Here is a 13,565-nt window from a genome sequence, read left to right as displayed (position 1 = left end):
GCCATTCGCCCGCGGTCGCTCAGTCCTGTGCAAACCTGCGCGCGCATTACACAATACACATGTTCAAGCGAGCGAGCATCGCTAAACGAATATCGCTGAGCGAGTTTATGTTTGAAAGCTTGTCGCTCACCGACAAAACTAGTAAAGCGAGTCGTCGCTGGCAGTGTGAACAGTCAGAGAGCAACTTTTTATATAGGTATTAGGTACATATGCATATCATATAGTTAGTCGTTTTCTCGCCGGCAGTCAGACCACTGCCTAAAGTGTGTCTCTCTCACACATGAAATCATATGAAATGCTACATTTTTAATGTTTACTTTTAATATTCCTACAGAAAGCCTTAGCCCAAGGGCTGAATAATATAGCCTTGGATGAATAATTTGGTATAGCCAAAAACTCAGATAGTGATTGTGAATGGAAACACCAACTGCTAAATGTCAATGTCAAACGAAAATAAAGGGACAGTGACAGCGACTGTCTTTGTAAGAATTCAAAACCAAAACATCAAATCAAAACATCTATAAAATTAGAAACTAATAAAATCTTTAAAAATATATATATTTACTAGCAGGAACCATTTGAACCGTCATGATTTAACTTAATTGCGAAGTGATAATATAAAGATTTCATAATGATTGATGTGAAAAGCAAAGTTAATTCTTTTTTCATTTTTAACTCTACTTTTGGACCAAGGGAGGGCGAAGTAAGTAATGTTTTTGTTAATTTTTCCTCTATTTGCATTATATTACAGCTTTTATAACTTATGTTCGTTTCAGGAACTAAAAAGAATATTGTTTTTTCATCCCAATCAAGTAACACCTCATGCTCAAAAAATACAAGTTGGACTATGTGAAGCAGTTGTTCAATTTATGACGTGAGTTTTAATTAACAGTTATAATATCATCTATATTACCTTGCACCGCACCCTTGTAATTTCATTATTTTAACTAGCAATCCTTAAGCGAGGTTTAGATTAGCAACAAAACTTGCAGAAGGTGGCTAACACAATCACGTCAAGCTCACTTCCACAAGTTTTGTAACTTGCTGGACTTGCCGCAAGACACAAATGTATGTACATGTACAATATTGCTCGCAGTGTAAACAGTTCTGCAAGTACTTGCGGAATAACTTGCAAGAAGTTCTTGCTAGGCTAAACCTCGCTTTAGGTAAGTACTTATGATATGATGGATTCAAAAATGTTATCGATATGTTGCTTTTGCACCTCTAGTCTGTTGCCCAGGTGGGACCGTGTCTTGCGGGGCGGCCAGCAGGCGCAACGCCAGTGGCGTGCACAAGGTTTAAAGCCAGGGTAGGCAAGTAAGAGCCGCCTGTTTACTGGCAGGTCATTATGAAAAATATGCATTGAGCTATTCAACTGGGGTAAGCAGTGCATTTATGCCTCTATGACCTGCACGCCACTGCGCAACGCCCACCCATACCGCTCTGCACCCGCTCTCGATTAGGACAGGTCTGCATATCTTCCTTCATTTCTTATAAATATTAAGAGTTTGTTCTACACAAGGTCCCCCTGCAGGACGCACCCGTTCCCACCTGGGCCGCAGACTTTAAACAGATCTCCAAAAAACTTGACTTAAACCCATTTACAGGCATCCTGAAAGGGCAAGGTGTAATTTGTGCAATTCATGACTAGTATGGTATGGTTACGGTAGATTTCGTTGTGAATAAAAGTTACCACTGTTATTGTTTCAGGACATTTTCAACTGAACCATGTGAGGCACTACAGACCCAAACCAAGAGGTATATCTTTTACCAACCAGAAAAAGACTTTTGGATGGTGCTGGTAATATTAGAAAACTTTTTAATTATTTTATGACTAGTTTTTTAGTTCGTCTGTGTAATATATTTATTTATATTACACAGCCTATAGTGCTCAGGAATCATGTAGCTATCTAGCTATCGAAATTGGATAATAGGCTAGTTGACACTTTTTTTAAGTAGGTCTTAAATGGTTAATATTTGTCCTATTAGATCAAAAAAATTAACACTATATTTTTTTGCGCCCTAAAAACCGTAAAACTTTAATTTAAAAATTTATTTTTCTTAGACAGGTGAAAACACTGTCGGCCATGTTTGGCCGATAGATTATCTGTGCTCTGACGTCATGCATTTGTAAACAACAGCATAACCTCTCAAAGTTTAATAAACATGACTTCTATACTAGTTTACATGAAAAATATAGTAATTATCGTTATTGTATCATCCGAGAATGTAAAAACGCATCGATAAAGACCACAGGAAAGTTGTGGATTAGAGTGCCCAGTGAAATAAATATGCGTAACACGCGAAGACTTGCTTAAAGGGATCCTATATGACTAACGACTGCAACCCAAATTTATTTTTGCAAAGATCACTTTGTTGTAAGTCTTACTTAATAACTTATTCAATTTATAAAGAGAAAACGATAATTTTTTACGTTTACTAGGAGTTTTTAGAAATATATAAAAACTAGCTTATGCTCGTGACTTCGCCCGCGTGGACATCATAAATTTCAAACCCCCATTTAACCCACTCAGGGGTGGAATTTCAAAAAATCCTTTCCTAGTGGATACCTTTTCTTTACCTACAAAGAACACACCCACCAAATTTCATGTATCTAGGACTAGCTGTTTAGATGTTTAGGCTGTGCGTTGATATATAAGTTAGTCAGGACTTTAAATTTTATATATATGGATACTACGTTAGTCCACGCGTGACATAGGGATGACATTTCTTTGTTTACATATTTAATGACGTCACATCATGGCTGACAGCGTTTTCTGCGTTTCAAATAAAAATAAAAACTGTATTTTTTAAAATTGGATTTATATAACCATCCTGCGTTTTTAATAATAATTGTTATTGATATATTTCGTTGTCTTAAACAAAATTATCATTTATTGGACGAAATTAGATATGAGTCAAGTAGCCTATTATTTCCGAAAATTACCCCCTAAACATAAACTCTATTAAATTTTTCTTTCTATAATATTATTAGTATAAAACAGCAACAAAATGTGCAAAAGCATTAATTTATTTTGAGTGATTACTGCCGCCTGCAAAACTCAAAGCTAATTTACTGCCATCTTTTAAGAATTTGCTTATCTACCCTACTCTTTACAACTCCATATCAGTTTTGGTGGAAATTGATGTCACATTTTGTATGGAAGTTGCAACAAATAATATGATTTTTAATTTTGTATTCTAACATTTATTGAATGTAACAGTAGTAATGTTTTCATAGGTGGTAAGAATACCCTATACAACTAAAGCTGCAACAGGAACAGGCAATGAAAAGAAAGACATAGTAAGTAGCTAAAGTTACATTTTTCTTTAAAAAAATATTAGGGGCCGGCAACGCCTTGGCGGTTCCTCTGGTGTTGCAAATGTTCTTTTATTCTTTCTTCACTCTGTTCTGGTTTCTTCACTTAAACGTTTCCGTCTGTTGTGCTTGCATTGCCCCTCCCCGCCAAAGTCCTCACTCCAGCCATTCAAGCTCATTCCAGAAGCCTAATAGACTGCCCAGGTTTCCGAGGGCTTAATGGAGTGAGGTTGGGGAACCCAAATGGCGCTCGCGGTGCTCTGCCACGCCCGTGCACTCTAGGAGCACGTGCATTGATGTTTCATCGACCTCCATGCAGGCCCTGCACAGAGGACTGTCGGTGACACCTATAACGAAGAGGTGTTTGTTTAGTGGGCTATGCCCTGTTATGAGTCCCACCACCTTCCTAAGTTGACATTTGCAAACAGAGGTACTGTTATATCCATTGTCATCAGTCATGTTTTCATACAATTAAGTTAGTGTCTTTTTTCAGTACAGTGTCCTCAAATCATTGGTTTGCGGTTTCCACTCTAGAACATGTGCAATTCTGTTATTGTTTAATGTTTCTTTTTAGAATTATTCTATTTCTTTTCAGATAGAGTCTTCCGTAATGCAAGACTTTCTTGTGTCAGCATATAAAATGTTCAGAATGTTTATAGGACCAATGAAAGACATTCCTACTGAAGATATTTATTCCAAGTGCGAGCAGTTCTTCACACCTGTAAGTTTTTCTACTTCTTCATATAAATTTTAGATGCAGTGCAAGCTGAACTTCATTGCTTTGTAGTAAAAGTAGCTATTCACTGAAATGCCTATGCCGAGTGATCCTGCTGTCCAGGTACAACAGTAAGGAACTATTAATATTCTGTCCCACAAGTCACAACACAACGGCTGCTTGTCTGTACCATCAGTGGCGGTCCGCCAATAGAGGCATAAAGGCTCTGCTTACCCTACCATTTGACATAATATCTACAAAATTATATGAAAACCATTTTTTTTAATGAAAAAATAATTACCTACCTACTTACATAATTAGTATTAAATAATAATATTAATATTGAGTACACCTCTTCTTCAAAAACTCGCCGCCCGTCCGTGCTAAATAGGTACATTAAAATAGTCAAAATAACAAAGAACATTAGGATAATTTAAATTTGTGTTTTTTCAGTACATAATGTCAAGAAATATTGCAAACGATATAACTAATGTGATTCAAGGAATAAACTACTTGCCTCTGGAGAAGAACTCATTTTTCAAAGTAGTGTGCTTCATAGATCTGCTAGAAATTAACTATCCCGACTTCAAATGTGTTTCTTTTGTCTACAATGATAAGCTCATTTGGTAAGACCATTTTTTGATAATTGGCCACCCATCCAGCCATCAACTAGAGCATGTTTAGGGTTCCATACTCAAAAGGAAAAACGGAACCCTTATAGGATCACTTTGTTGTCTGTCTGTCTGTCAAGAAACCTACAGGGTACTTCCCGTTGACCTAGAATCATGTTTGGCATGTAGGTAGGTCTTGTAGCTGACATAAGGGGAAAAATCTAAAAACCGCTAATTTGTGGTTACTTCACACAAAAAATATTAAATTGTGGTCATCACCTAATAATAATTAGTATTTTTAATTTTCGAAGTAAGATAACTATATCAAGTGGGATATCATAGGAAAGGTCTTCACCTGTGCATTCTAAAACAGATTTTTATTTATATTTATGCATTATAGGTTTTGAATTATCGTGCAAAATGTCGAAAAAATACGATTGTAGTACGGAACCCTCGTTGCGCGAGCCTGACTCGCACTTGACCGGTTTTTTTCACGTCATCTGACGATAATTTTATTGGTCTACTACAATGGTCAATTCACAGACATCATCTAGTTGGTCATAATTTGTTGAAATTACAGGAACGGCCTAGCAACAAGTGACATGTTAACCTTGTACCAGTATCTAGTCCAAACATTGCTACCAAAGCAAGTTGAGAAGGAGATCCAAGGTGGCGCAGTGACAGCGGCGCAAAGGCACGGCCGATACATTAGCCCTCCAGAAGGCATTCGGAACGCTGACGACTTACTGAAGCTTCACAAAGTATACGTGATGCGGGAAGACGATTCTGAAACTAAGCTGTACTACCTTGTTATCTATAGAACGCTTAGTGCAACTGTTTGTTTCACTGTTGATGGTAAGTAACAAACTAATAGGTCAGTTTAGTAAAAACCAGTCAAGTGCGAGTCAGACTCGCGTACCGAGGTTTCCGTAGTAGTATTACAGGTAAAGCCCTTTCATATGATACCATTTGGTATAGTGAACTTACCTTAAAAATTGAAAATACTAATTATTTGTTGTTGGACACATATTTTTTTTGTGATGTAACAACAAATTAAAGGTTTTCGGATTTTTTCCCTTAGCGTCTGCTATAAAACCTACCTACCTGCCAAATTCCATGATTCTAGGTCAATGGGAAGTACCCTGTAGGTTTCTTGACAGACAGACAACAAAGAGTATGTTATTTTATAATTTAGACTTAAAACTGGGAATACAATACCGTGTTCTTTTTTGTTACAGTAAACACAATCCTCAGCATAGATATATTCAAGGCCCTTGACTCATTCATCGGGCCACAACTGTCTACTATAGCGTCCTCCATAAGCGAGCAATGCGCGCTCCATGCGATGCAAAGTGCACAGCTCTCGAATATGGACCACAGCTTTATATACTTCAACAGACTCAACTTGGCTTATAAAACTTCCGTAAGTAGCAACGTTAAGGTCGCGATTACATGTGTAAGTTTTTTTGTAACTCACGTAAGTAGCTTACGTAAATAATTTAGGTACAAAAAATTTACTAATGCAAATGTGGGTAGTTATGTTATCAGCTCCTTACGTAGCAGCGCCGTCTCTCGACCTGGAAACTAGTGGCTGTCAACTGCTGAATCTGCGAATCCTCATCGTTTCTAGGAACTGGGCTCAGTCCGGTGGGAGACGCCTAGTTGGCGTCACTTTTTACTGTACGGTGGGTTAGATCATACATAGATTTTTTCCAAATTTTTATACTGTAATTTTAATTCTAAAGCCTATTACTAAAACGGCCGTTTACGCCCCAAATACTTGTCTAGGTACTTATAAAAGTGTTTACGTTCGTAAATTTGTTGTAAGTTAATCATGTAAGCTACTTAAATGAGTAAAACTTAACGGGTGTAATCGCTGCCTTACGACTACAGCGCTTCCTGGTGCCCTATAAAAGTTTGTTTTTAAAAAAGAATATTAGTGATATTTATCATGACTAATAGTCCCCCTTTTCCCTCAAAGCGCAAAACATGATCAAAACCCTGCTGAGATGATAGATGTGTAAACTAAAAAACCAAATCAAAATCGGTCCAGCTGTTTTTGTAGAAAATAGCAAGTCAACAATAGGTGATGTGCAGTCTTGTTAATGTTTTCGTATGTATGTAATTAATAACAAACAAGTAATTCATATCCACACTAATATTATAATTGCTATTTGTGAAAGTCTGTCTGTCTGTTAACTTTTCACGGCCCATCCGTTCAGCTGATTTCAACATTTGCTACAGAGGTAGCTTGTATCCTGGGAATGGATACAAACTACTTTTTATCCCAGAAAAAGGAGTTCCCAATCATGGGATTTTTATAAAACCTTAACCCACGCAGATATATAGAAATATTAACCCATTGTTTTTCTTTAGTCACCAGGCAATTCGTTAACACCATCAACAACAATAAAACCAGAAGTTTTAAGTATAATTGCTGGTATACACTCAGAAAGAAAAAGGTACATTACAATAATATTACTGGCTGTTCCACGCGACTTCGTTCGCGTAAGTGACTATAATGGTCGCCACCTATTGGATCCTAGCATAGCTGTGAATTATCTTGGCAAAACAAATGGACCGCTGCGATCAATTCATTCGGAACTATATATACAACGCATAAGTAACATTTATACTTAGTTACCAACGATTTTATCCATACACTAGCTGAACCGCCCTGGCTTTGGGTGGAGTTTAGAAAATTGAGGGGGAGGTTGAATTAAATTTTTCTCTCCGTAAGAACCATCCTCGTACTTCAAGGAATATTATAAAAAAAGAATTAGCGAAATCGGTTCAGCGGTTCTCGAGATTTGCGATGAGCAACACATTTAGTGATTCATTTTTATATCATAGATTAGTATAGATAAAATCAATGGTCAGTAAATATAAATGTTACCTTTTCACGGCTCAATATTTGAACAGATCTTGACGAAGTTTAGCACAAAGATTGCATCCTCGAGATATACGACATAGTATTATATTATGGATACTTTTATGGCCGAAAATCTACCGCATGTTTACCACGGGAATAAATGAAATTAAAAATCCACGCTTACAAAGTCAGGACTATCAACTAGTTTATTAGACTAGCTTATGCTCGCGACATCGTCCGCGTGGACTACACAAATTTCAAACCCATATATCACCGCCTTAGGGGTTGAATTTCTAAAAATCCTTAGTGGATGCCTACGTCATAATAGCTATCTGCATGCCAAATTTCAGCCCGATCTGTCCAGTAGTTTGAACTGTGTGTTGATAGATGAGTCAGTCAGTCATCTTTTCCTTTTATATATTTAGACTAGCTGATCCCCGCGGCTTCGCCCGCGTAGATTTAGGTTTTTAAAGATCCCGTATAGCCTATGTCACTCAGGAATAATGTAGCTTTCTACTGGTGAAAGAATTTTTAAAATCGGTTCAGTAGTTCTAAAGATTACCCCCTACAAACAAACTTAACGACATTACCTCTTTATATAATATAGCTGATAGCTGATCCCCGCGGCTTCGCCCGCGTAGATTTAGGTTTTTAAAGATCCCGTATAGCCTATGTCACTCAGGAATAATGTAGCTTTCTACTGGTGAAAGAATTTTTAAAATCGGTTCAGTAGTTCTAAAGATTACCCCCTACAAACAAACTTAACGACATTACCTCTTTATATAATATAGCTGATCCCCGCGGCTTCGCCCGCGTAGATTTAGGTTTTTAAAGATCCCGTATAGCCTATGTCACTCAGGAATAATGTAGCTTTCTACTGGTGAAAGAATTTTTAAAATCGGTTCAGTAGTTCTAAAGATTACCCCCTACAAACAAACTTAACGACATTACCTCTTTATATAATATAGCTGATAGCTGATCCCCGCGGCTTCGCCCGCGTAGATTTAGGTTTTTAAAGATCCCGTATAGCCTATGTCACTCAGGAATAATGTAGCTTTCTACTGGTGAAAGAATTTTTAAAATCGGTTCAGTAGTTCTAAAGATTACCCCCTACAAACAAACTTAACGACATTACCTCTTTATATAATACAACGGGCCGTGCAGCAGAAATCGTAATATTTTAATTTCGCCATAACTTCAAAACCAAACGTCCAATTTTAATCATTCAAAGACCAAATATTATCTCCATAAACTGTTCTTAGTGATGAAATCATTTATTTTGATAAGGATTAATAGCATGAGTAAAATAAACGCGTTTAAATGTAGTCCAAAAAAAATGCAAGATTTTTAAATAAAAAAATGGTTGCTGTGCCTCACTCGACATAGATGGGTATAGTGTGTCGCGGACTTTTTTGTAGATATTTATAAGATCTACAATTAATTAGAACATTTTATGGTTCTATCTTTTATAGTTTAGGCAGCGTACGCAAAATAAGTAACTTTTCTGGTTGATTTTTTACACCTTGTGTCCGAAAAACCCAAATATCTTACGGAACCCTATTTTTTTCCAAAATAAAATATAGCCTATGTTACTCGTGGATAATGTAGCTTTCGAATGGTGAAAGAATTTTTAAAATCGGTCCAGTAGTTTTTGAGCCTATTCAGTACAAACAAAAAAACAAACAAACAAACAAACAAACAAAGTTTTCCTCTTTATAATATTAGTGTAGACAACGGGCCGTGCAGCAGAAATCGTAATATTTTAATTTCGCCATAACTTCAAAACCAAACGTCCAATTTTAATCATTCAAAGACCAAATATTATCTCCATAAACTGTTCTTAGTGATGAAATCATTTATTTTGATAAGGATTAATAGCATGAGTAAAATAAACGCGTTTAAATGTAGTCCAAAAAAAATTCAAGATTTTTAAATAAAAAAATGGTTGCTGTGCCTCACTCGACATAGATGGGTATAGTGTGTCGCGGACTTTTTTGTAGATATTTATAAGATCTACAATTAATTAGAACATTTTATGGTTCTATCTTTTATAGTTTAGGCAGCGTACGCAAAATAAGTAACTTTTCTGGTTGATTTTTTACACCTTGTGTCCGAAAAACCCAAATATCTTACGGAACCCTATTTTTTTCCAAAATAAAATATAGCCTATGTTACTCGTGGATAATGTAGCTTTCGAATGGTGAAAGAATTTTTAAAATCGGTCCAGTAGTTTTTGAGCCTATTCAGTACAAACAAACAAACAAACAAACAAACAAACAAACAAACAAACAAACAAACAAACAAACAAAGTTTTCCTCTTTATAATATTAGTGTAGATTTCATTTTATAAGTAATAATTATAAAATATTATACCTTCTTATATGAAAGTGATTTTTTTAGCCTTGGAAATTATGGCGAAATTATTATCAAAACACCAGATGAATATTGGATCACTGGAAAATCTTCTAACGACAGAGAGTTTTACGTTATCATTCAAGAGAAAAATGCTAATTTGAAGGATATAGCAGGTAATATAAAACACCTATCATCATCATCATCATCATCAGCCTGTGGACGTCCACTGTTGGACATAGGCCTTCCCTAAAGAGCGCCACCACACCCGGTCCTCAGCCTTCCTCATCCAGCCTCTTTATATCGTCGGTCCATCGTGCTGGAGGGCGTCCCACACTACGCTTGCTTAAACGCGGTCTCCACTCAAAACACCTATAGTTGATATAAAATAATTAATTAAGAATTATAAAAAATACGCTTTTTGTTATGTTGTATGATCATTGAAATCCTAAAAAGTACTTATATAAAATTTAATTATTTCAGATGAGGTAAGGAGAATATGTGAAGATCAGATGAAAGGCATTTTCTTTTATCCCATGTGAAAATTGCAATTATTCTATTTAATGTGTATAAAATAAAAATGATTTTAATATCTATTGTTAAAGCTGATAATATGTTGTGTATATTTAAAATGAAATGAAACCTTATATTTTATGGTACAGTAAAACTGCTTTTTGTAAAGGCAACAAGTGTTATATTTCTTTATTAATTACAAATAATACAGATATATCTTATTTACATTTATTACTATTATAATAATTAATTATATAAGCCTAATAATAAACGAATGCTAATCTGTTGACACTTTCTCTTCTTTACTTCCTGCAAACTTTCTGTATGTTTTAATCACAAGATCCTTATTCTCATACCCCCATGATAATAAGACGAAAGTCAAGCATACTGCTCCGATAGCTACATGTGTCAAAATGGAATTATGAGAAAATCTATTCTCAGATATTTTACAAATGCAACCAGCAATAAACAAAGTGAATAGAAATATTTTACCTACATAAAGACCATCTAGAGGTCTGTAATCAGTGTCCTTACATTTATTATTTATGAAATGTATGCTATGCAAGGTTCTAGCGAACATATTTATGCAGTTGGAAATAATAAATCCTACAGGTCCTAGGACATAAGTTAATCCATAGGATAACAATAAAAAACTTATCGAAAAGAAAACCATCAGGTAATTGTAACTATTTAACTGAGCACTGGTCATTGTGGCAAAGGTATAGCATTCAGTTATGCCATTGATTGCCATCAGTACTATAGCTAAACAATGACTTCGAAGCAGCTGAACTGGTAAACCACTTGCAACAAATGCCTCGCCACCATACAAAATCAAAAGCGTATGAGAATAACTCAAACCAAATACAAGAACTATTAATCCAATAGAAGTTACAGTCTTGCAGACTTGTGATAAGACTGTGCAAGATTCTTGAATCTTGTTCTGGTCTTGCTTATACAGAGGCAGATCTCTGCTCACCATCTGGGTGAAATAAAAATAGCTGCTATCTTCTATAGGGCGAAATATAAATCTGGCAGCTAAACTTCCTAAATTGTTTACAACATCATAGGTTGCTTGTTCCGCGAAACTCATCACTGGACTTGCAGACATCACATACTTTTCACCCTCCGTCAGCAGTTGTTTGACAACACCCTGCTTCGCAAAACTTAGTGTGAGAGTATTTAATTTTTTGTTAAAAGTAGAATTAACAGACCCTAAATATTTAGGCAAAAAATCTCTAAGAGATGTAAAATTTAAGTCATCCATATTACTGTACATTTTTTCTAAAATACTATTGGGAAGATATGTGCTTTTCAATGCGCCCTTGGCATATAGTGGCTTACATTTGATGTACCAATAGAAGAAACAGTAATATGCCAGTACAATGGCTCCAATGCTCCCCACTTGTGCAACAGAAAATGCTATAAGAGCTAAGGACTTATCATATATAATGATAGACAGAAATAGAGTGGTCCTTACAAAAATATGCAAGGTATCGAGAATAACTTTAAGTTTAACAAAACAGAATAATTGTGCTACAAGAGCCATATTTGCTGAACAAAGTTCTAAAATACATGATAATGCAACACTCCAACAGCCGAACTCATATTGAAAGGCATGCTCTGGATGACCTAATGGTAATATATTTAGCCAGATATAAACAAAGACCAGTGACAAGATACAGCTTATGGGAACCGATAGCCAGATTTGATTTATAATTTGATTCCAACTCAACTCGTCTCTTTGACCTATACAGGCACGATGAAATGGTTCTCTACTCAGGAAAAGTATTGTGCTTTCAAGTAGCAGCAATCTAACATTCATTATTCCAATGACTTCATGTCCCACATTTCTAATAACCCATGCATTTATAATAAAAGTTATACATCGAAACAAAATTTGCAGTAATATATTGAAAGATGCATTTTCAAGGCTGCTCATTAACAAATTTCGGCCCATTTTGAATTAAGTTTTAAGCTCATACATTCACTGCAATACTCTCAGATGAAGATGTGAGTATGCTTCTTTTCACAACATATATTTTCTTATTAGATATGCATATTATAAACCAATGGTCATCATAAGTTATAGTTATTTTTTTGAACTTTTCATCACGACCGAAAGCCACAGGATCAATGCTGTAAAAAAACGATAATTTAGTCTTTACTAGTGAGGTAGGTAGAAACTCAAAACAGTATTATTTGTGACTAATAATAATTATTATGCTGTACACAATCTCCAAACTAATAGATGAAAATGAAGAAATGTAGTGCTATCCTTTTTACGCAGAGAGCATTAGGAATAAAACATTTTAGTTTAAAGTTTGTGTAGGTAGGTAGGATTAGGGAGGTCCCTACAACTAAATTATTATATACAAACGTCAATGACGTGGTTAAATATGTTTGGGTTTGGCAGATAAGAGATCGGTCATTACGGGTATGTACCTATTGGATATGCCGATTAGATCCGTTATGATGCTTGCAACACGTTCGTCGTTCTCCAGCTCACCACCTGACTCCAGGACTGCTCCGTCCTCAGTTAATATTAAGTATCCAAGTTGGTCTGGAATTTTTTCCATTATAGCTGAAATTGTGACATACTGAACAATAAAATAATATAATTAATTATTAGGTTTTGCATAATAGCTATGTATTTTATTCAATATTTATTACCTTGGATACAAAAGCGTCCACAAACGTTATTTTTACTCACAAAATGACAATCACATGACAATTGACAATCATAGACCATAAGCCAGAGACAAAATAATATAGTGGCCACAGGCTAACACAAAAAGGCTCAAAAGAGCCGAACCCAAGGCCGTAAAGTCAGTTGAAAAAAAATCGTGAATCGTAGTGGTATGTATTCTGTGTTTTTTGTCATACGGTCTGTATGGGTCTGGGTCTGTGTTTGAAGCCAGAGAATCAAGGAGACTTGACAGACGCGTAGGAGTAAATGTGTTCTGTGAGGTATAGGGTGAATGAGACAAAACAAATCATGCTTACGTATGAAAGGTAATGTTTCATAATTTGCGTTCGCTACAACTTTTACAGCTGATCACACAGCAATGCACCATGAATGGCTTCTACACACCTTCAATACTAAACTTATAACAGAAAACTAAATAAAAACTCGTAATATTCGCAATAAATTACTATTACAGAGGTCAAAAAAAGGCTAAACTA

The 13,565-nt window shown here is 35.6% G+C and overlaps 2 protein-coding genes across 2 annotated transcripts; one reads left to right on the top strand and one right to left on the bottom strand.

Moving 5' to 3' along the window:
• The first annotated feature begins 473 nt into the window (after positions 1 to 473).
• On the top strand, positions 474 to 10,671 carry Ccz1 (vacuolar fusion protein CCZ1). The gene is made up of 11 exons (XM_034976475.2): positions 474 to 703; positions 777 to 874; positions 1,711 to 1,801; positions 3,242 to 3,304; positions 3,915 to 4,040; positions 4,488 to 4,660; positions 5,226 to 5,500; positions 5,884 to 6,068; positions 7,022 to 7,107; positions 9,918 to 10,045; positions 10,353 to 10,671. Exons 1-11 carry the CDS (start codon positions 632 to 634, stop codon positions 10,409 to 10,411), a joined length of 1,356 nt encoding a protein of 451 aa, XP_034832366.1. The 5' UTR covers positions 474 to 631; the 3' UTR covers positions 10,412 to 10,671.
• On the bottom strand, positions 10,650 to 12,491 carry LOC117989161 (man(5)GlcNAc(2)-PP-dolichol translocation protein RFT1). The gene has a single exon (XM_034976474.2). It carries the CDS (start codon positions 12,337 to 12,339, stop codon positions 10,660 to 10,662), a length of 1,680 nt encoding a protein of 559 aa, XP_034832365.1. The 5' UTR covers positions 12,340 to 12,491; the 3' UTR covers positions 10,650 to 10,659.
• Positions 12,492 to 13,565: the final 1,074 nt, after the last annotated feature.

This window comes from Maniola hyperantus, chromosome 15 (genome assembly GCF_902806685.2).
Source record: "Maniola hyperantus chromosome 15, iAphHyp1.2, whole genome shotgun sequence".
NCBI classification, from domain to species: domain Eukaryota; kingdom Metazoa; phylum Arthropoda; class Insecta; order Lepidoptera; family Nymphalidae; genus Maniola; species Maniola hyperantus.
Note: the sequence above shows the minus strand (reverse complement) of the source record. Positions and strands in the feature narration are given on the sequence as shown.